Source organism: Apteryx rowi, unplaced genomic scaffold (genome assembly GCF_003343035.1).
Source record: "Apteryx rowi isolate R43461 unplaced genomic scaffold, aptRow1 scaffold_15, whole genome shotgun sequence".
NCBI classification, from domain to species: Eukaryota; Metazoa; Chordata; class Aves; order Apterygiformes; family Apterygidae; genus Apteryx; species Apteryx rowi.
This window is the reverse complement of record NW_020447752.1, coordinates 1,409,838-1,432,293: the sequence shown is the minus strand read 5'-3', so window position 1 is coordinate 1,432,293 and position 22,456 is coordinate 1,409,838. Positions and strand designations below refer to the sequence as shown.

The window sequence follows — 22,456 nt, the reverse complement described above, 5'->3', positions numbered from 1 at the left end:
GGGCCGGGAGCGCCGCGGCGCACGGGGGAGGGCGCCGCTGTCTCGGCGGGGCCGCCGCTTCCCCGCGAGTCGGGCAAACTTTGCGCCCGAGGCGGTGCGGGGGCGGTGGGGCCGCCTCGGCGGGCGGCGAAACCCCCCGGCGCCGGGGAAGCGTGCGGCAGGGCCGCGCTGCTAACGGCTGACGAAACCGGCGGCCCCGCGGCGGGGGGCCCGTCTCCCTCCCTCCCCTCTCCGCGCCTCTCAGGCAACATGGCATCGGGGCCGCGGCGCTGTCCGAGCCGCTCGCCTTTGTGCGCCCCTGCCACGGCTCGCCGGATCGCGGAGGTCTGGAACGGAGCCGCTCTGGGCGAACGCGGCGGCTTGATTTAGGGCGCTCGAGTGGTTTTTWAAATGCTGCCGTGAAACGCAACCTTTCGCCCTTCCCCGCGATCTTAACGCTATTAAAGGGATCTTTAAAGAGATGAAGGTCTGAAAACAAAAGTAGTGCATGGGACACAATTACGCAGCCAATTCTAGCCCAACCCGGAAGTTTATGTCCGGAACACGTGTTGGTGAGGAAGGTGGCGAGGCTGCGAGCCGCTGCCCCCCGCGCTGGGGAGCGGGTCGGGAGCGCGGGGCGCCCAGCGGAGCGGTCGGGGGGGCCCGCAGCCCCGGGGGAGCCGTGGTGGGACTGACCGCCGCGGCCGCAGCCCGAACCTCAAAGTCCAGCGCGCTGCGACTCTTAACGAGCACACCTCAAACAGAGGTTGCTAGGGTGAGTAATTGTTTAACATAAAAAATGCTCTTAACACTCTGAAGGGGAAGAGGCCTTGTGGGTTTTCTGGGTTTAGTTGCTTCGTTATTATTTTTAACTGACTGTATTCCACGCTTTGTTTGAAGGATACAAATTGGAGCTCTTGCAGTTTTTTCAAGATGCTTGTAGCCTAGTTTGTGGTACCTGTTAAAGTTCAGAGTAATAGTTTAAACTTTTTTTTTTAAGTTTGATTTACTGGGTAATTTAGTATTATGTCATTTGTTCATGCTAATAACTTTATTTTTGCTTTACTCGCTCTGTAGTTAAGAACTAACTCAGTGATAGACTGTCTGGCTTTAAAGTACATAGGTTGTATCTGGATTAAAAATGATTTAAATGAACATACATGGTTGTCTTGCAAGCCATTTTTTTTCTCCCCTAAATTGAAAACCTTGAGTCATAATACAAAGCAAATAACTTACTATGGTAAAAGTTGTGTAGCAGCATGGCATTCAAACTGCTTTTCTATATCTTGTTTACTGACCTGTTGTGTTATATTTGGACACAATCTTGATCTTTAAAAATAACATTTGGGTAGTTTGTTGTCATGTTCGAACAAGTGCTTTGGTGTGAAAACTGGTGGACAGCTACTTAAAAGCTATTGAAATAGGTAGCAGATATGGTTGAAGCATTTCTTGTGCGCTGAAGTGCAACTAGAACTGGGTCCAAGACCAGCATTGAGGAATATATATGTATATACACACACATGTATATAGGAATATTTTATATATTGAGGGAGATACTGCTTACTGCTGTTCTCTCTTCTGGGTCTTTGCTACTTAACAAATTTCCACTACTAGCTAATAAGTTAGCACTTCCAACCATGTAGTCTAAAAACTAATTTCAAGCCAAATCATCATATCATCTAGTCTGTTAGCATTTTAGAAACTCCTGAATGTCACATTTTTAGACTGTGTCCTGACTATTGTAAACTTCACAAAACAGTCCTACTGCAGCTTTAATCCAGAGCTGAAACTCATACTATCCTCAGCTGTACCTTGTGTGACCTTACAAGCTTTGACTTTAGAGAGACAATCGGTGTTTGAAAAACTCTTACGACTTTTACGGGATTGGAATCATTCTTCACAAAAAACAAAAGATCAACTTTGTACATTTAAATGGAATATTAACTGCTGCTCTTAAGGCACGTAAGGATTGGCAAGTTCAGTAATTAGCCTTGTACTCCTTGATTGGATAGTGGTTTGGAAAATACCAGAGGGGCTTGGGTTTTTTTGGTTTGTTGTTGTTACTGGGGTTGTCTTCCGCAGCCGAAAGCTATGAGATGAGAACCCATCTGGATATCCAGAGCCCTSTCTCGTGGGATTGGGGGCTAGCTGTCCTTACATCTCTGTTGTGAGGGGCTGCAAACTGGGTTGTGAAATTTTTATCTTGATAATAGCGCGCAATCGTATAGTTCAAATGACATAGGTTCCTCAGAAAGCTAGCAGGAAAAGCCCTTGTCTTAAAAAGAGAACAAAAGTTGCTTAACTACGTTATAGTCTCAGACCAAGCATTAAAACCTAAGTTTGCAGATTGGGCATGCTAAAGATGACAGTTGTCTGAAGGGTTTGGCAATAGCTGTACCTAGCTTGTGGTTTGGGCCAAGTTGTGCTCTCCGAGTTTGCTGTAATTTACAAATAAGTAYTTCAGGTACACAGCGCTATAATGTGATGCCAGAGACTTTGAAATTGAAAGCCTTTCTATGATTTAGGATTCCACCGTTAGTTTTCTTAAGGGAAATGGGGGTGGAGAGCAGGTTGCTTGACATGTGTTTTTTGACTCTTTTCTTTTTTTTCTTTTTTCCCCTCCTCCTTTCCACTAAAGCTAAAATGGAGGGGGGCGGGGAAGACAGCGAGCCAGGTTGGCATGGATACATGTCATAATATTAAACATGGCATTCTGGTTTTGTTTCTTTAAATCAGCAATTTACCTATTGCACAGTGGTAGTGAAACTGTCTTTTTATCAAACTTTAAATTCATTAGCAGTATACCGCCTTACAAAAATGCTTAATAAATTTTGATATCCCTTTTTGAAATGGCAGTAGGTTGTACCATTTTCCTTTATTAATACAAAGAAAATAATTGATGCACAATTACTATTGAAATTTTATAAATATATATTTTTAGTTTTATCTAACAGGTTGGTTCTTGCTCAGTGACATTGGGCAGCCTGACTAAGCATAGACAACCTTGTCTGCAAGATTCTGCATGCTTGGAACAGTTCTTCCACTGGTGAAATGCTCAGGGAACAGCTTGTAATATTCACAACTTTTTTTATATAAGTAATTTCTTTTGGAGTTTTTTAAGATGTGGCAAACAGGTCCTTATATAGTATTGCCAAAGCCGCGCTGCAGAGCTTGATAAAGTCGCTTTCACTTATGTTAACTAAGAAGCCTCCTACCTTGTAAGATTATGGAGCTGTTTCGACTTGATAACATTTTAGGCTTGACTAGCATATGTCACAAAAAAAAAACAAATTAAGCTATCAAGATGCAGCTTCTCCTCTAATGTTTCTTCTCATTTAATTTCCTTACTCAAGTGAACTAGATAAGGGGGGAAAAAAGGAGAAATGCATTTTTTTTTATTTTTGAAGTTTCATGAAAAACTAAAATTGATGCTATTAATTTTAATGTAAAACTTCTAGAAGTTGAGAATTCCCCTTGTTCTAGTTTCAAACAATGCAGCTTTGTTCCTAGTGTATAGAAACAAAATAAGTGAAACTAATCTAACTTTCATTGTCCAGACTGGCTGACAGACAAGTGAACAGTTGTGCTTTCACTTTTTGCTGGTTTGTTAGCAACCATTAATTTTTAAGTGTTAAAACTTGGGGTTAGCATGAGAGGGATGCAGCTGGGGGACTTCTATGTAAAGACAGCTCTACTAAGAGAAGGTTGATTTAAAATTGAATGCATTTATTCTGGAAGTGTAGGAATTCCTGTATTAGTTTCTATCATTAGTCATCGAATGTAGACTTTAAGCAGTTAAAAGTATTTCTGCTAGGAATATTTTTTTTTCTTAAGTCAGTGAGTCTGTGCTCAAGACATCCAAGCCATCATCATGGTTTTTAAAGGTTGAAGATGGAGAATTGAAGTCAAGTTTAACGTATCCAGGACTACCTTAAAACAGACTTGATAGGTTTTGGCACTGTTTTATGATGTTTGGGGAAGATAAGTTTTTTTTTTTTCTAATCTCGATTTTGCTTTGAGTCTCAATTTCATAGAAAGTCTTTTCCTTCTTGCATTACAAAAGTAGACTAGAAATTATCTTGAGTATCTTTTTTTTCTTCTTTTGTCCTAGTTCTCTTTTAAATAAACAGCCCCAAGCTTCTGACTTTCCATGCCTCTTTTTAATGTAGCCACTTACCTCTCTTGTTCTAGTCATACCTCCTTTTAGAGATGGTTTGACTAAAACTACATGCAGACTAAATAATGACATAACTGGCATTCTCTTTTTCTATCTACATTTAGACGTTTTTATTTGACTGTGTTGAACAGAGGTGTTTACACTATGTAGAACAGTGCCCATTTCTCCTTTCCAGATCAATACTGTAAAGTTACAATTGCAAAGGTCTTTCAGAGCTGCCAATGTGAGGGGATAACTAGGGTCAATTCCCCTTCTTTACAGAATTTCACTTGCAATGGTTGCTCCGAAGTTCCTAACACCAAAAGTATAAGCTAAAGTTCATCTGCAGGCTCATCTTTCTTCTCTCACTCTTTTCTAATTAGTAAACAATGCCATAAGCTTCTAAACTAGATATGATGATCACTGTCAATATTTTGGCCTGATGAAAATTAAAGATTTATTGCCTGTGTTAAAAAATATATATGGATATAGATATAGTAGCCCCCTTTTTTGAGAAGGGAGGCTTAACCCCACTGAAAGATAAAGCTGACAGTCTGTTCTCATGTTCATTTTTATTGACCCATTCAGGGTTCTAAGAGGCAGACTAGCAGGAGGTGATATCCTTTGAAGGAGCAACTATGTTAATTAAATCTGCTAGGTATCTTTATGTTTCTTAATTACTTCTGTACCTGGTAAAATGGTAGAAGGCCCTATTGGTTTGTAGTTTATCTGATCGCCTCAGGTGTCCTTTTATTTATTTATTTTTAAGCACAGTCTAGTTCTGACACAGCAGTTCCCTCAGTTACTGTTTGTTGCCTCAGTATTCTTCTGGGCATGTACAGTCTTTGTTCACACTTAAAAATAATCCTCACTACGTCCCAGAACCTTACATCCATTATTTCAGTTGTTGTGTCACCATGTCAATGTTAATCTACTAAAAGAAGGTATCCCTCCATTTCTGGACAGATCAAAACTAGGAAGATTAAGAATTAAGTGCCAAGTGCTTTATTATAATAATTACCTGTTCTGCCAAATGTCCTAACATGTCTGACCACCCGGCTGAATGTGGCTTCGCTGTAAGAGTAGAGAAAGATACAGTTGAATGATGTTTTGGAGTCAATGAACAGATATATCTAACAAGGAAAAAATACTTATCTGCCTTGGAATAGATGTTCAGTTTTCTTATGTCTAGACGTTTTGTCACCAATAGGCAGTATGGGGGGGGTGTGTGGCTAAACAGGAAAATAAGGGCAATTTTCTATTTGAGGTGGGTTTTAGACTATATAGGCAGCAGCTGAAGTGATGTGGACTCATATTTAACATTTGTCTTAGTACTATGGCAAATTGACTTCCTTCTTGGGAGAATGGAAAGCATCGTCTTTCCTCTTCCATCCTAAAACATAGTATTTAACTTTTTTAATACATTTTTGCACTGTTTGGAGTAGCTTTTGAACTTAACTTTGCCTGCCCCACACATAAAGGAGCCTATGGCATGACTTTAGTGTCCTATTTAATAATGTAGTTAAAATACTGTAATAGTGCAATGTCTGTCCTTTCCACTATGCAAAATTTCTGCAATGAATTAATTATTTCCTAATGAACAGCAAGCAAGAAATAAAAGCTTTTCTTGTAAGCTTTTTATCACTAACTTAATGTTACAAGATAAACTAAATGAGTTTTAATTGTGCATCCCTTCTTCAGCGTGCTTCACTGAGAAAGACATATCATTAGCATAACAGTCTGATCGCTTCTGCCTCTTGATAGTTCATGGAATGCTTAAAAACGTTGTGTGGTGAAAACTAGGGAGGTCATCTTTTTTTTTTTCTTTTAATCTGAGTGTGATCATATTTTATGTATAGTAAGCTATTTCATTCTTCCTACCCCCTTCTAAATTTGGGTGTAATGAAAATATCTTTAAAAAAAAAAAACTATAAAAATAAGGAAGAATCTACAAATCAACAAAAGACCCGGGGCAGATCTAGAAAGTGAAACTATGTATACAAATAGTTGCATTGAATATGCTCTTAAATCTAGGAAAGGGAACTACAAATGTGAGTGTGTGCCAAATAAGCCAAAACTTAATGTAACTTGTATTTATGGTCTAATTTTTTAGAGATGGTGGAGCCAGGACAAGATCTGTTGCTTGCTGCTTTGAGTGAGAGTGGAATCAGTCCAAATGATCTATTTGATATTGATTCTCCAGATGTGGTTCTTGCAGCTCCAGCACCAGCTCCAGCTGTTCAGCAGGTTAAAACATGAACATAACTATTGCTAGAAAACATAAGAGCTCTGACTTGTTGTATGGGGGAGGTCCTTAGTAAATGCTTAAAGAATGTGGAGTTCTCATAAATTCTATACTTCCTAGTACTGAGACTGGGAGATCATTTGGTAGTGCATCTTAAACTTTTTATACAAAAAAGCAACCTGAAATACACTGCTTAGCTCAGTATAAGCATATGCTGTCATGTTTCTGTACAGATTCTAATATCATTGGAGTCTAGCTGCTTTCCTATAAAATGAGCAAAAAGTAATTTCACTTGGCGTTTAATCTCCATGACAGCAAGAATGTAAAACTATTTCAAATGTGGACTGGGAACAGTAGTATGTCAAACAGTGACATCACAAAACTAATTACATTTTCACAGTACTTAACTAAAAAGGTATTGTATGTGGAACTTCGTTGAATGTGAAATCAGTGGCTTGATGATCTGTGTTTTCAGTGAAACCTCTGTTAATGACACAGTTAAAGACTTCACTGCTAGTGTCCATTTTGTGGGTGGATATTTAGACTTAAATTTTTTCCTACTAAAATGAGTGCCTGATGATGCTTACTTTTTCCTCTGCAGTCAGTGCCACTTAGTGCATTAGAACTAGGCTTGGAAACTGAGGCCACAGCTGCTGTGAAACAAGAACCAGAGACTGTATCAACTCCAGCCTTATTAAATGTTCGGGTAAGAACTGGCACTGCAGGATTTTATATGTGTGCATTAGTAAATGTAGCAAAGGAGGTAGGATTGTAAAATACTGATTGTTGCCATCATCTCAGTACTACCTGTACTTAAGGCCCTGAAAGCTTAGYGTACCCATGGGTTGGTGAGATCTGTGTGACAGAGGACAAGCAACATGTAGAAAAATGTTTGGAGGGGTCCAGTGTGCCTTTTATTTTCCCTGCAGGCATATTCTGGGAATGTGAAAGTTATGTGAACTTGTCTCCTGTGTCCTAACTTTGTACCGCCTTTTGTAGTTGCAGAGAATTCTGAGCGCCACAGTSGTGCTCTAGCTGATCCTGCTTGAGCAGGGGCGTTGGACTAGGTGATCTCTAGAAGTCCCTTCCAACCTCAACCGTTCTGTGGTAGTTACACTCAAAATGAGAATATAAGGAATAGATCTGCAGTAAGGTGGTTGTAATGAGGAGTGTCTGAAAAAGGAAGAAGGTGCACGTATACTTTAATGTAAGCTATTTACCCTGGCAATTCTGCAGCTGGTTTGTATGTATAAAATTCTGTACAGCTCAGGATTTTTGTACAATAGTTGTTTTGTGTCTAGGTGATGAATCCTTCATCCTATTCTTTTATTTCCTTCTTCTTACCTTAAAATAGAAGAAGTTCACACAAAAATATATGTAGCAATATATCGGTACAAGTTTTGAAAGACATTTCTTGTCCAGACTGCTGGACTAATAAATAATAATTTTTAGCACCTTCAGTGTCGTGTGAAGACAGTCCTTATTACAAGTCTCTTAAACTGGTGACTCCTAGTTGAATGGCAAATAAGGTCTGCTTTTTTTAGTATTATCTAAAAATCTCCTCAGTTGTTGTTCTTACTTATGAAGTTTTGTTTTGTTTTCTAGCAACCACCATCCACCACAACCTTTGTGCTGAATCAAATAAATCAGCTTCCAACTTTGGGGACTACTATAGTGATGACAAAAACCACACCTGTTACAACTACGAGGCAGACTATCACTGTAGCAAAAATCATCCAGACCAGCACAACAACTCGACCCTCTGTTGCAGCACCAGCAGTACGCAATGCCTTGACCACTACACCTTCAAAGGACCAGATTCAGCTGAAAGATCTGCTAAAGAATAATAGTCTTAATGAACTAATGAAATTGAAGCCACCTCCTAATATTGCCCAGCCAGTAGCGACAGCAGCAAGTGAGTTTTCTTACATTCTTCGTAACTACAATATTTCAGGCAAAAGCTGAGATAATCTCATCTGAAGATCTTTGCAGGTCTTGTATTTCCACCAAGTTGTAGAATGCTGTGGTGAATTAAAACAGCCCTGACAAGCTGTTAGAAGTCAGGGTGAAGTGATACAAAATAACAGATTTTTAAAAGTTTTTGAAACCTTTGATTTTTAACTCTAAGGAATGAGAAGGAGATTTTAGTGTGCAACTGGCAAATTGTGAAAATTAGTACATGAAAAATTACTGAAGTTATAGCACTTGAGTTTATGATTAGCTGTTTGTCTTGAACCTGCATCAGATTCTATTCTACTGCATTATGACTAATGACAATACTTTTTTTCCCCTCCTTCTTATATCTTCCAAACTAGATTTTTTTTATTTTTTATTTTTTTGTGCATGTTAGTATTTTATCATGGCAAGTTTTTGTAAAGTATCTCCCTGGAAAGAAACTAGAAATCCCTGTATATTTCATGGGAAGCATCAGATCTGTTCTGTTACACTTAGGGTCCTAAAATTTGCCTCTTCCATGTTATTGCTTAAAGGTGGTATTAATTTAAATGCCACAAGTATTTTGTTACCACACTCTGAATCTTTACTTTGTGATACCTTTTCATGGTCTCTTACTTTTTTTATTTTTTTGCATATTGATAGCTTAATGTCAGGGAAAATCTGCGTGTGTGTTTATTTTAAAATTACAGTTTGTCCAGAAAACTATGTAAAAATGCTAGTTTTGTTTCTTTTCAGTTATTCTGATTTAGCGGGGAGGTAAAATCAGACTAGTTGAGTTTGTTTGAAAGCATCTCTATTGTTGCCTTTTCTGAAAGGCATGCAGGCTTCTTATGGGTTACTCCATTTTCATTGTGGCTGAAATAAGGCGTGCTATTTTTATAGGTAGAGTAGGAGGTAACCTGCTTTCTTTCATGTACAGGTGAAGTACACAAAATGAGGCTGTCTGTTAGGACTGAAACAAACAAACAAAGTCGTCTTGTTTCATTGCTTTTTGTTCTAGAGTGGTTGACAAAAATGGAAGTTGAGACGCCAACTAAAGCTGAGGGGTAAAGCAGTGAGGGAGAGCTGGGAGAGAAGGCTTTATAGGACTTCTGACTTACCCTTTTGTGCTAAATGAAGACTGGCAGAAGCACATAAGTAAATAGATAATCACCAAGACCCAATAATTGGTGTAGTGGCACAAGTGCGGAAATTAGTTTAATGTGTAGTTTGTATAAGTGAAAAGGAGACATGCAGCTTCTAGAACTGCATTTCTAGTCTTATTTATATACTTGTGTTTCTGGATCTCTCATCATCTTTATAAGAAACTTGACAAATACTTGCAGAAAATTCAAGGCAGAAAAGATCGTGGAAGGAAACATGGTCTTTTCATGGAACTTGTGCAGCAGGAATTCTAATTTAAAAATATTAAAAACTTAAATTATGCGACCTCTTTGAAGCAGTTTTATTTGTGCAGGGTGTCTTAATTGTTTATAGGATCAGTTGTGTTTAAGTTTAATACATGCATTGACTATCAACCTAATGGAAGCTTGAGAGCTCCTTTCAATATCTTATGCCTGTCCTAGTAGAAATATATCTTAGTTCTGTACTGAGCCCTATTGCCACTTGCTTTCAAATGTGGGTGACGACAGGAAACTTAATCTCTTTCTTAAAGAATCCCCATGTAGACTTTAAAAACAATTGAATCCAAAATGATGATTTTATTTTTTTACAGAAATAATTGTAGTTTCTCCAAAGGTGGTAAATGCCACCAGACCAGGTAAGTTAACTTCTATTGAAGCACCAAGGTTTCTGGTTTGTTATTAAACTCAAAAGGCTCACAAGATGAAGTATTTCTGAATAGTACGTATAGACTTGGTGGCGGTCTCTTTTCTTAGAGTATTGAAAATAATACACACATGCATCAGATGCAGTGGTATTGGATGGTAAGTTTTATCAAAGAAATAACAGGATTTAACTCCATGCTTGCTCAGATTTTTTTTTTTTTCTTTTTTGGATAAATATGTTGACAGTGTTCTTGAAGCATCAGTGTGCTACTCGATGTCTCAAAAGCCCTCTTCCAGCTCATTAATAGAGAAGGATGTTAATTTGAGTCATTGTTTCAAGGGAATTCCTGTAAAATGCAACTTCTTTTTTTATAGCCGATCTAAGCAATGGTGCAGTGAAGAAGGAGGCTTCCACAAAAGAGGTAGCAAGAATATGGATAAATGACATTAAAATGAGAAGCTTTTCACCTACTATGGTAAGAAGTCCAAATGATTAATTTGCTAAATGAATGTCTGTTTTATTGGCCACAGCCTCCTGTAACTAGTTTCTTTGGTTGCTCGAGTATGCCTCTTGTGCTGTAGAATTGTATTGAGTACATCTGTGTCAGAAAAAGGTTAGTTTCTCCATTAGATAAGTACTTTATTAGGTGAATAGAACTAACAGCTGTACAGAGCAGACTCCCTATGTGTTAAATGAGAATTCCAGGAAATTATTGTCCTTAACAGGACCTCATTGTGTGGACAGAGGGATGTGCTTTATTAAAGCTGGTAGACAGCTCCTTTGCTCTGTGTTTTAAGACCCTTTTCTTTTAAAATATCCCTATTTGTATAACTAGATATGTAGCAGCAAAGAAGCTGGGAGACTTTCTCTAGCATGATTGACATTCTGGGCTGTTGGATTTAAGATGTAAATTGAGTATCTTCTTTCGATACTTTCAAATTGTAATGAAAACACATTCTGGTGCTGTAAGTACTTGAGTTTCAGCAGCTTCACTGATAGACTCAGGTTGAAGTAYATGATGACTGGTGCTTCTGAAGAGTGCCTGGCATACAGTAGGTTTTTYAGATGACTACTTTTTATTAAATATTGAATTATTAATTGTGAAAGATTTTGACTGGTAATCTAGAGTGCTTTAAATTCATATATTAACCAAGACCACAGCAAAATGCATAACTACTAGGTTTCAGAAAATATTGCATATAACTATAGTGACTACTGTAACTATTCCCCTAAGCTGTGAAGTTACTTAAGGAATGTGAAACTGCAGGAGATTTCATGGGTGTATTTGAAAGTTAGCTTTTGGCTGTTATCTAGCTCTTGTGTTTTAAAGGCAATTTTCTTTAAGTCTTGGTTTAGATTTAAAATGCTGTTAGAATAAAGAACAGTGGTTTGGGGTGTTTTTTCTGCTGCTTATGTGAGTTTGGAGCACTTGGATCCTTGTAAAAGAAAAGTTCGCTGACTTTTTGTTATTCTCATTTGATTGGGTGGAATTCTGTCTTTGAAGAGTTGTCCAGAGCTTAAGAAAACTACATTTCCTTTTGTAGTTTTTTTCCCTGCTGCTCGCTGGTTCAACTAGTGCATGTGTTAAAATGTTCAAGTTTGTCTTCCTTTCATTTCTCAGATTAGTTTCCAGGACATGGAGCATTAACAAGATGCTGTTTGACTAATGCAAGTATTTCTGTATTTCAGAAAGTGCCAGCAATAAAAGAGGAAGAGGAACCTGAGGAAGAAGATGAAGAAGAAATGGGCCATGCAGAAACTTATGCTGAGTATATGCCAATAAAATGTATGACATAGTTTTTTTACATCACAAGACTGAAATGCTTTGATAACTGAATAGTAACAGAAGAGTAAATAACATGCATGCCAAAATACTATAACTTTAATATTTGAATCAAATAAAAAAGGACCTGAATTTGTGGTCTTGTTTTTTTGCCTAGGAAATTTTTCTTCTCCAGCATTTAGTGAGTTTTGGAAACTGCACAGGTGTCTGAATAGGAAAGGAATTCTTTAGTGTATCTTTGGGCAGTGCTTGTTTCTAAAATATAGCTGATGAACCAAAATCAGGCTTTTTTTTTCTTCTTCAATCTGTTTTAAGAAGCTTTGTTAAGAAGGAAATTATTTTGTAAAGGGATTAAGTGGTCACTACTGCACTTAAGAATCCATTTTGAGTCTTTTGGTGTGAAATGACCCTAAGCACATTCTTTCTATACTGTTCCTAAGTTATAGCTTAGATTTGCAAAACAAGTCTGACTGGGTGAATCTTTTCCAACTGTTAATTGCCATCTGCCCTTTTTTCTCCCTTCTCCTTATCGTAATGACAAAAAAACTGTAATTTTACTTCCTAGTTACATTGCTGATACTGCTGTAAAGGCAAAGCAAAAACTTAATTTTGCATGTGGTTTGTAGCTAAATGGTTAATTTTTAATGTCACAGATGAGATCTGTCAGCAATTAAACCATGTCTGTTCTAAATCTTTTCTCCTCTCATATTGCTCAAAAACAACACTATATAAATAGTAAAAAGAATGTTACTTTTGTGATTCTGGCATCTTGAGGCCTCTGGTCTTTGGGGAAGGCAAGGTTCAGAGCAGTTTCTCTCAAACACATAAAATATTTTCATGTACTTCATATATCTAATCCCTAAAAACTGGGGGAAGGTGGGGAGAAGAGGAAAAAAAAGCTAAGTTTTGCAATTGTATAAATTCAGATAGAGTTACTTTATGTGATGCGGTGTTTCTTTGACACTCCATTTCTGAAGACTTATAGTTACTGTGAAATGTGGTTGTTTTTGACTTCAGTCTTGGCATTGGACAACTGTAGTTTGCTTTGATAAATATATTAACCTGTGCTGCAACAACAAGAACTTCTCTTTATTATGTTTTCATCTTCTCCCCCGTCCCCCCCACCCTCCTTCCCAAACAGTAAAAATTGGTCTACGTCATCCTGACCCAGTAGTGGAAACCAGCTCATTATCCAGTGTAACTCCTCCTGATGTGTGGTACCAGACATCAATATCAGAAGAAACAATTGATAATGGCTGGTTGTCAGCTTTGCAACTTGAAGCAATCACTTATGCAGCCCAGGTATGCTAGGTATTAGTAGACCTTAAAAAGTAACATAAAATTTAAGAGGGAAAAAATGCTATCTGACAGGTACAACTATGCCTATTTTTTAAAGAGCAAAAAAAATAACAGTGGAAAGGTTTGAGTTCCATAAAAAGGTGGCAGGTGCGTTTTGGTGTAGATAAATGTGAGGTAATACACCTTGGGAAGAATAGTCTAAATGACTTACATGATACTGATTTCAAACTATCATAACACTCAGGAAGGTGATCTTGGAGTCCTTGTTTTTATTTCTCTGAAATAACTTAACGTGCTGCTCTAGCAGCATCCAAAAAAGCCAATGCTGTTGGGCGTCACTGAGAAAGGGAATTGAGAACGAGTTTGGGTGTTGTTTTGCTGCTATATAAAAACCTTGGTGGACCCATATCTGGTATTTTGTGTGTGTGGTTCTAGTCTCTGCGTTTCAAGGAGGAAGGTAGTGGAACTAGGACAACTAAAATCATCATGGAAGAAAAGAAGTTGCCTCAGGAAGAGAGACTAAAAAACCTGGGACCTCTCAGGTTGGAGAAGAGAAAAATGGAGGGGAATAACACCAAAGGTTTACATAATCAAGAAGGCAGTGGATTAGCCAAACGTGGAACTGTTCATCAAATCACAAAAAACAAGAACGAAAGGGACCCTGACCAAACTCATAGCAGTTTGGTTCAAAACTGATAAAAGAATGCTTCTTTACACAGTAGGTAGTTAATGTCTGGAGCTTGCTGCCACAAAAGGCTATGGAGGCATGTATCAGTGGGTTCAAAAAAGCAGTTGGAAAAACTCATGGACAAGCAGGTCTGTTCATGGACACTAAAAAGGCTAGACAGGGATGTATCTTCTACAGCAATTCTGGATGCTGAAGAAAGTGAGAGGAATGGACCACTTAAAGTAGTCAGGCTCATGTGATCTCACTAAATTACATCCTCTCTTGCTGCTGTTAGAGACTGAGTACTTGGCTAAGTGGACAACTGGTCTCATCTCATAGGATGTGTCATATGTTTGCTCATTTCTGACAATATGTAGTGATGTGTTTTGGTGAATGAATACAAGTTTTTATTCTTTCTCCTACAGCAACATGAAACATTCCTGCCTAATGGAGACAGAGCTGGATTCTTGATAGGTGATGGTGCTGGTGTAGGAAAAGGAAGGACCATAGCTGGAATAATCTATGAAAATTACCTGTTAGGCAGAAAAAGAGCAGTCTGGTAAGTGTGTCAGGATTTGTTAGAGCAAACACTATAGTGACTATAGTACTTAAATTCAATGTAATCTGTCTTCAGACAAATGTTTTAGTTAACTGCTTTTTAAACTTTTGCTGTAACTTGGAGTGTATGCTTTGTTTTATATCTTCAGGTTTAGCGTGTCAAACGATCTGAAATATGATGCTGAAAGAGACTTGAGAGATATTGGAGCAAAAAACATTTTGGTTCATTCATTAAACAAGGTGTGGAAACTTTTTACTATGTACAGTTGAGGCAAAACTTTAGGTACGCTTGTGTGACAAGTTGTGCATGTTAACTGTTTTAAGAGTAAGACTGTTCTAATTTTAATAATCTTGCTGTCTAGATCTTGTTTGACAGGCCTTAATCTTGTGAAGAACCACACGGTGCTTTAAGTTAATTGTGTAAACAGGCCCCTTGTAGGATTAACTCTTAGCGTGTTGGGTGGTTTTTTTGTTTTTTTTGTTTTTTTGAAACATTAGTCTTCAAGCCAATACTGACATTACCGAGTACAATATTTTCTAGAAGTTGAAATACACCTTGAATCTTGTAGACTTTGGCATTTTTTTATCCCACCATCCCCAGTGCTCATTTTATATGTACTGAGTGTAATACTTTAATAAATGCCAAGAAAGTCTATTATTCAAATAGCAGTAGCATGTGAAGTTATTTTCAGAGATTGCATCTGTGTGTAGTTAGCCATTAATATAAAATGCAGAGTGATTACTGGTTGAATTCACTGTCTGAATTTAAAGTTAATTTTAAGTTTCTAAAACAAAGCAAGAACACTAAGACTTCACAAAGCTTCTAGAAATTGTCATTTACAGTAGCAACTATAAATACATTTGACCTATTAGTTCTAAGTGATGCATTGAAACTTAAATGTTAGTTGTATTTAACTTAAGCAAACTGTGTAGTTGAAGAACTTGACTGTTAATCTTTAGAGACCTCAGATCTAGTCTTCTTAAGCACAGCCCATATAACCTCTTAACCAAAYTTCCACATGCCAGCTATGCCCTAGTCATGACCTAGGGATCCAGGGAGTTTAAAGAGTACAAACTTCAAGGCTGAGATCACCAYCTTGCCTTAATCCTATAGTAGGTAGATAGATCTGAGGAGGGATCTATTTCAAATAATTTCTGTAATATTTCTTTTCTTTTTATTGCAGTTCAAGTATGGAAAAATTTCTTCGAAACATAATGGAAGTGTGAAGAAGGGTGTCATTTTTGCCACCTATTCTTCTCTTATTGGTGAAAGTCAGTCTGGTGGTAAATACAAAACCAGATTAAAGCAACTTCTTCATTGGTGTGGTGAAGACTTTGATGGAGTTGTATCCTTTATCTTGAGTTCAGCTGATCATAACTGAATTGTTATTTAAGTTTACATCTTTAAAGATAGTCTTATTTGCTGTTATTTTTATGTATCATTATTCATGACAGTAATGGATTGTRTGCATGCTCTGACACTAGCAATTAGCTTTAAAAAAAGTGTGTTCTTCCTTAATTAAGGTTCAGATTGTATTTGATGAGTGTCATAAAGCTAAGAATTTGTGTCCTGTTGGTTCATCAAAACCAACAAAAACAGGTCTGGCTGTGTTGGAACTTCAGAATAAACTTCCAAAAGCTAGGGTTGTTTATGCTAGTGCCACAGGTATGTACTACTTGGTTTGCATTAAATGTCTGTATGCTTTTAGTGGCATTGGTATAGACTGTGTTCTTCTCTTAGGTGCGTCTGAGCCAAGAAATATGGCATATATGAACCGCCTTGGAATATGGGGTGAAGGAACTCCATTTAGGGAATTCAGTGACTTTATTCAGGCTGTTGAAAGAAGGTAATATTTTAAAGAGCTCTAGCAATAGCGCATATGGTTGTGATTGACTCTGCTTTCCAGTTCCTTTGTCTTCACTCRCTCATAGTCCTCTGCAAACTCATCTTGTCATACTAAAACTTTCTGCCTCTAGCTTCTAAATCTAGCCCCCCCCCCCAAAAAAATCTTTTCCCTCGTTCACAGAAGATTTTGTGAGTGTTAGAAGTTGACTGGGGAAATAGCCCTTCTAAAGTGTGGGTGTTATAAGATTGAAAATGTTTTGCTGATCAGCATGGAAACATGCTGTATGTGCTCAGTACAGTCAACATCTCGTTATAAGCAGAAGCCCTTTTAATATTTATGCATTCAGCTTATGCAGTTTAGCAGGGAGAAGACATGTTCTTATACTTTCTGGCRTAAGAATCCAGTTCAGAGAAATTATGTATTCTGTTGCTTATGCTGTGCAGACTTGTAAGTTAGAAAGGTGCTTCATATTTCAGAACTTGTAAAGAAAACTAAACCTGAGAGTTCAATAGAAAATGCCACTGCTGCATTCTTTGGTAGGTGAGCGTTTTAATATATTCTGTTTTGTGGGCCTGAAGGATTTTGAACACTTCAGAATGCTACAGTAGAGCTTAGTATGCATCTTCTCGCATACCATCTACATGATGCATGGTTTTTCTAGACTGTGCAAGTGTAGCCTCCACTTCATTACTGAGTACATATCAAATGAGCAATAATGAAAYTACAGGCCCAAGCTTGTGAGTAGGTTAGCTTTGCAGTTGACTTCTCTGCTCTCAAGGTATTGCTAAAGGTTTGTTGCTGTTGAAGAGAACTTACTTACCTACCAGTTTAATTATTTTTCACTTGGCGTAAATCTGAATAACTTAATACAACCTGTACCCTATTTTAAATACCCAGTGAAGTTCATAAAACTGCAATACAAGGTTTTTCATATATTTAGATCAACTTCATTATCCAATTACATTTTGTAAGATATTATCTCCTAATGCATGTTAGCTCACTCAGAAAAAGTACTGTTTGAGTGTTCTTATGTGTTGGGCTGTAGTTAATGCTCATGAGGCAGGGATATGGTTTTGTATGGAGGCTAAACTTCAAGACCACCTGATTCAGTGTGTTTAACTGAATAGCATTAATGGTTTTGAAAATATATTTCTTCTCATCTGTAAGCATGCTATTTACTTCTAAAGCACTTGAGCTTTTTCTAACAAGTTCTTGCTTTTGAAAATGCTAATATTGACTTGACTTGTTCCTTTATTTTAGGGGTGTTGGTGCCATGGAAATAGTTGCTATGGATATGAAACTGCGAGGAATGTACATAGCAAGACAGTTGAGTTTTTCAGGTGTAACTTTCAAAATTGACGAAGTTCTGCTTTCACAGGACTATGTTAAAATGTACAATAAATCTGTGAAACTGGTAAGAATGCCTTTTTAAATTCACTTCCTATCTTGAACTGTGAGAAGTTGAATTTACTTGGTTTAAACTCAAATGCTCTTGAAGTTGCATGTAGTGTTGTGATTTCTGTGAAAGACAGAAATGGCCCCTACTTGTTTCATCTTAGTGTAAAGTTGTCTCTGTTTAAGACTTTGGCATGAGCTTTTTGTTTTTATTCTGGGCCATAAAAAGTTTAGTTTGGGGTATCTTCCAATGTCTGCCAGACCCACTGACTMCTAGCAGTGCTTCAGGGACCTGGATTGTGGTAGCCTAAGATAAAGCTGTTCACCTGTTGGTCATATTTGACCCCTCCAGTCCTTCTGATTCTGCTTTAGGGAACCAAGCTGAAAACAAGCTGTAAAACTTGACTAGGCACTAGACAGACTGCACACACTTCTTCATTAGAATATAATGGTTGAGTATGTGCTTGTTGATTAAACAGTACAGGGTGGAAATTCTACCTATACAACAGATCAAATCCAAAGCATCCAAGCTATGGCTYCCCCCTCCCTTTTTTCGTTTTATTTTCAGTTATTCTCCTGCTGGTTATCTTTTTCATGTTGTTCTTACTTGTTTTGCCCATATACTTTTCCTGAGAGCACRTTCTCTTGTACAGTATCATTAGTGTATTTAATAGAAAGTATTTATTCCTTTGAACGTAGACTAAAACGAGCAGGCTCTTTAACTGCTTAACAGGTACTTAAGCATGACTCAGTATTTGTTGCATAGCTGCAATAATGAAAACTTATCTTTCAGGCAGGTATAACATCAGCTTTCAAACAGCATTTCACTTTACTGACTCTTTTAAGCAATATTCATAAACTTGTGTCCAAAACTTACTTTACCTAATCTCATGCAGAAACCTGGCTTTAATGTTCTTGTCTTAGACAAGTTTAAAAGGTATAGCGAAATGCTCTTCTCAAATTGAAGGCGGTGGGTTTTTTCTTTTTGGTATCTGCTTGTACTTAATTATGGGCAGATCTTTTTCATTTCTTAGCCTGAGTGTATTAATGGAGAAACTAGATAATTAGAAAATACTGTGTATGCTTGCTTTGGTAGTAATGTAAATGTATCTGCTTTTCATTAAGTTAAAAACATAATTACTCTCATAATGAGACATAGCTGCTGTTTTCTTTATTGTGAGCTTTGATATATGATGAGATTCCTTGACTTGCAGTCCCACATGATGCTAACTTGTAAACTTTGCTTCTATCTTACTTTGGACTTTATATCTGTTTAGCCTTGAAATGCAACATGTAAAACAATTAACACTCTCTTCTTCAGTGGGTTAGTGCCAGAGAGAGGTTTCAACAAGCAGCTGATCTTATTGATGCAGAACAACGAATGAAGAAGTCCATGTGGGGTCAGTTTTGGTCAGCCCATCAGAGGTTTTTCAAGTACCTTTGCATAGCATCTAAAGTGAAGAGGGTGGTACAACTAGCTCGAGAAGAAATCAAGAATGGAAAAGTAAGTTGGTGAAGACCTTTTAAATAATAAGTTAATAAGTATTTTTTCTGAAATGTAGGGTTACTAGACTTTTTGTTTATAACAAATATTTTCAAAGGTATAGTAGTAGCATGCTTTTGTATTTTCTGGCGTTGAAGCTATTTAATGAGCAGAAATGCAGGCAGAAAATAAATTTACAAGTTAATCTCAGTGACAATATCTTGTATTCATTTGTCCTTCAGTGTGTTGTTATTGGACTACAGTCAACAGGAGAAGCAAGGACATTAGAAGCTTTGGAGGAAGGTGGTGGTGAACTGAATGACTTTGTTTCTACAGCAAAGTAAGGCTTGAAGTTTCGGAACTGTCCTTTCTGAAACAGCCTTCTGAATGCAGCRTAATGCATGTAGTAATTTGTGCTTTCGCATGCAAAGGATGCACCAAATCTCAGGAAACTGGATTTTCTTTGGTACCTGTGTCCTTCGCTTAAGCTTCCTGTACATAAAATCTGATAGTACTGCTCACGTGAACCACTGGCTGGTTACTAGTTCTGCTTGTGCCATGTTACATGATGTTCTCAAGTGTGAACAGCTTGTACTGTTCTACTGAAACTTAAGGGGGAGAGAAAGACTTGTATGCTGCATTTGCACCAAAATCGGTTACAACCCTGACTTTGGTTATTTTAATCGGATGAGCTGGATCTGACCATGAGAATACCTTGCTGAAGATTTAAGTGGCAGATTAAGTTAAAATAATACTAAACCTTGAGCAATAAGAAAGTGGCAGTAACAATTACACTAGATACCAAACCCRACGTTTTAAACTGCTAAATATGAATTTTAACAAGTTATATGTAACAGTGCTGTAAAGTAAATGTCTCCTATTGCTTTTAAGAGGGTGACAAACACAGTAATATAGGTGATAATTATCCAGGGTACTTCTRTAATGGCATTCACAAGGAATAATTCTTCAGAGAAGTCAAGCAAGCTGTTAAAATGTTACAAGTTTCTACTTTAAATAAATGCAAATTGGACTGAAGAACACTTTTTCTYCTTAAACAGAGGAGTATTCCAGTCTCTCATTGAAAAGCACTTTCCAGCTCCTGACAGGAAGAAGCTGTTTAGCTTGTTGGGAATTGACTTGACTGCTCAAAGTAATAACAATTCACCTAGAGACAGTCCTTGCAAGGAAAACAAAATAAAGAAACGGAAAGGTAATGTTTAAGTTATTTACGCTAATGCCATAGAGAAAATGGTAACTTTAGAACTGCCTGGAAGAGAACTCTAGAAAAATATGGAGGTGTAAATATCAATACCAGCRTTCATGAAAGAGCATGTGTTATAAGTCCAAGACTTATATTACAGGCTTCTGTTAGTTTTTAAATCGGCTGCTGAGGTAATATAACCTGCAAATTCTAGTTACTTCTTTTTAGACAAAACATTGGGCTGATGTAGTGTAGGACTTTATCCCAAAGTGACTAGTGTAGGACTTTATCCCAAAGTGACTAGTGTAGGACTTTATCCCAAAGTGACTAGTGTAGGACTTTATCCCAAAGTGACTTGCATGTGTCAGCCCACTTTCTGGAAACGGTGAAGCCAATTGCTCTCTTTTTAAGAGGCCGAGTAAAGAAAAGCCGAAACACTGCCCCCTTCCCCTACACACACATACCTGATGATATCCTTTTTTCCCAAAAATAGGTGATTATAAAAGCAATGGGAGAAACCAGGTATGTTGAGAGAGAGGGCTTACTGAAGGCTTAGATTAGATTTCTTAAAAAAATGTTTTTAAGTTGTGCTAAAGCAGTTCTATTTTTAGAAGCTGAACATTTTTCCACTAGTATGCAGTAGTAGTAAAACAGYTCTCAAAAGTAGGCTAGAAGGTCTAAACCAGCTTTTTCTTTTTTTTTTCTTTCTTTCTCCTGGGGTGGTTGTGGTGAAATTAGGTGAAGAAATAACCAGAGAAGCCAAAAAAGCTCGTAAAACAGGTGGCCTTGCAGGTAGCAGCTCTGATGAGAGTGAAAGTGAGTCAGATGCTTCAGACAACGAAGAAAGTGACAATGAGAGCTCCAAATTTTTGAGTTCTGGAGACGACGATGACTTCAACCCATTTAGAGATGAATCCAGTGAAGATGATGAAGATGGTAAGGCAGCTTGTTCCGTCAAGTATGTAACTGTACTTGCAAATATTAGGCACAAAGTCTTAAAGCATTTCAGTGAGCCAAAAATAAAAGACTGTATATCATAAGTAGATAGTTGGAAGTTTAATGAGACTGAGATTATTTCTAGAATGTTGATTTGCAGCTTYCTTAAGTAGATTTTATGCACTAAAGTTCTGACTAGTCAGCTTTTGTAATGAGAGAATACTTCTTAAAGGAAAGGATGAGCCATTTAATAAATGCTTGAAATGTTTTGAAAATATCTTATTTAACTTCAGATCCCTGGCTAATTAGAAAAGACCATAAGAAAAATAAAGAAAAGAAAAAGAAGAAAAGTATAGACCCAGATTCTATTCAAAGTGCCTTATTAGCTTCTGGTCTTGGATCAAAACGACCTAGCTGTTTTACTTCCACTGTTGGTACCACCACTTCTAGTACCAACACATCAGGTAAGAAGAAGTTTCTTTAGAGTTGATTCACTTTCTTAGCAATTAGGCAGTGAACACTTAATTTTTAGTTTCTTTTAAATTTCAGCAAACAGTAATACGAACAGCAGCTTTGTAACAAGTCAGGATGCTGTTGAAAGGGCCCAACAAATGAAAAAAGAACTGCTTGATAAACTGGAAAAGTTGGCTGAAGATCTTCCACCTAATACACTGGATGAGCTTATAGATGAACTTGGTGGTCCTGARAATGTTGCAGAGGTGGGTTGATGCTCATATTTAGAGAAACTTGCTATTTTTTCTCTACTGCATATTACCTACTAGCTGCAGTAAGTCAGTGTTGTCATTCTTTTTCAAGGTTATGTATGACCAAACTATATATTAAAGAGAATTTGTTTATCAACCTTGAAGAGTAATCTCACAAGTATGAGAATACAGRGCTCTAACACTGAATGCCTCTGAATTAAGGAGAAAGTTGAAGATTGTATTAGGATACAGATAAGAGCTCTGAATAGGTAAATGTTCAGGAATCTCTGGTGATAGTTTCTTATTAGGTAAATAGTGCTAGTTTCTGTTTTTCCTTGTCTACTACATATTGTTCTAACTAGTTGTAGTCAGTTTTTAAAGCTGGTGTATATGAGAGTTGAAGCAGTGTTACTTCATCTTCCTAGGCAGCAGAAGTTAACTTGTATAATAAAAATGCATTTGTGAAAAGCCTGATGAGTG

At 37.5% G+C, this 22,456-nt stretch overlaps 1 protein-coding gene across 2 annotated transcripts in view; it reads left to right on the top strand.

Moving 5' to 3' along the window:
* Positions 1-22,456, top strand: part of SBNO1 (strawberry notch homolog 1) — a 35,286-nt gene that overhangs the window by 342 nt on the left and 12,488 nt on the right. The window contains exons 1-19 of one of the 2 annotated variants that reach the window (XM_026058897.1): positions 253-754; positions 6,249-6,382; positions 6,982-7,086; positions 7,986-8,295; positions 10,478-10,578; positions 11,793-11,889; positions 13,028-13,188; positions 14,278-14,411; positions 14,560-14,650; positions 15,595-15,756; positions 15,941-16,076; positions 16,152-16,257; positions 17,518-17,671; positions 18,974-19,156; positions 19,378-19,475; positions 20,194-20,345; positions 21,075-21,272; positions 21,566-21,736; positions 21,822-21,991. In XM_026058897.1, the coding sequence (XP_025914682.1) occupies positions 6,251-6,382; positions 6,982-7,086; positions 7,986-8,295; positions 10,478-10,578; positions 11,793-11,889; positions 13,028-13,188; positions 14,278-14,411; positions 14,560-14,650; positions 15,595-15,756; positions 15,941-16,076; positions 16,152-16,257; positions 17,518-17,671; positions 18,974-19,156; positions 19,378-19,475; positions 20,194-20,345; positions 21,075-21,272; positions 21,566-21,736; positions 21,822-21,991 (2,661 nt within the window). In that variant the 5' untranslated portion in view covers positions 253-754; positions 6,249-6,250. Of the gene's footprint in view, positions 1-252; positions 755-6,248; positions 6,383-6,981; positions 7,087-7,985; positions 8,296-10,477; positions 10,579-11,792; positions 11,890-13,027; positions 13,189-14,277; positions 14,412-14,559; positions 14,651-15,594; positions 15,757-15,940; positions 16,077-16,151; positions 16,258-17,517; positions 17,672-18,973; positions 19,157-19,377; positions 19,476-20,193; positions 20,346-21,074; positions 21,273-21,565; positions 21,737-21,821; positions 21,992-22,456 lie in introns of those variants that run through there. The other variant, XM_026058896.1, reaches the window with a different exon arrangement.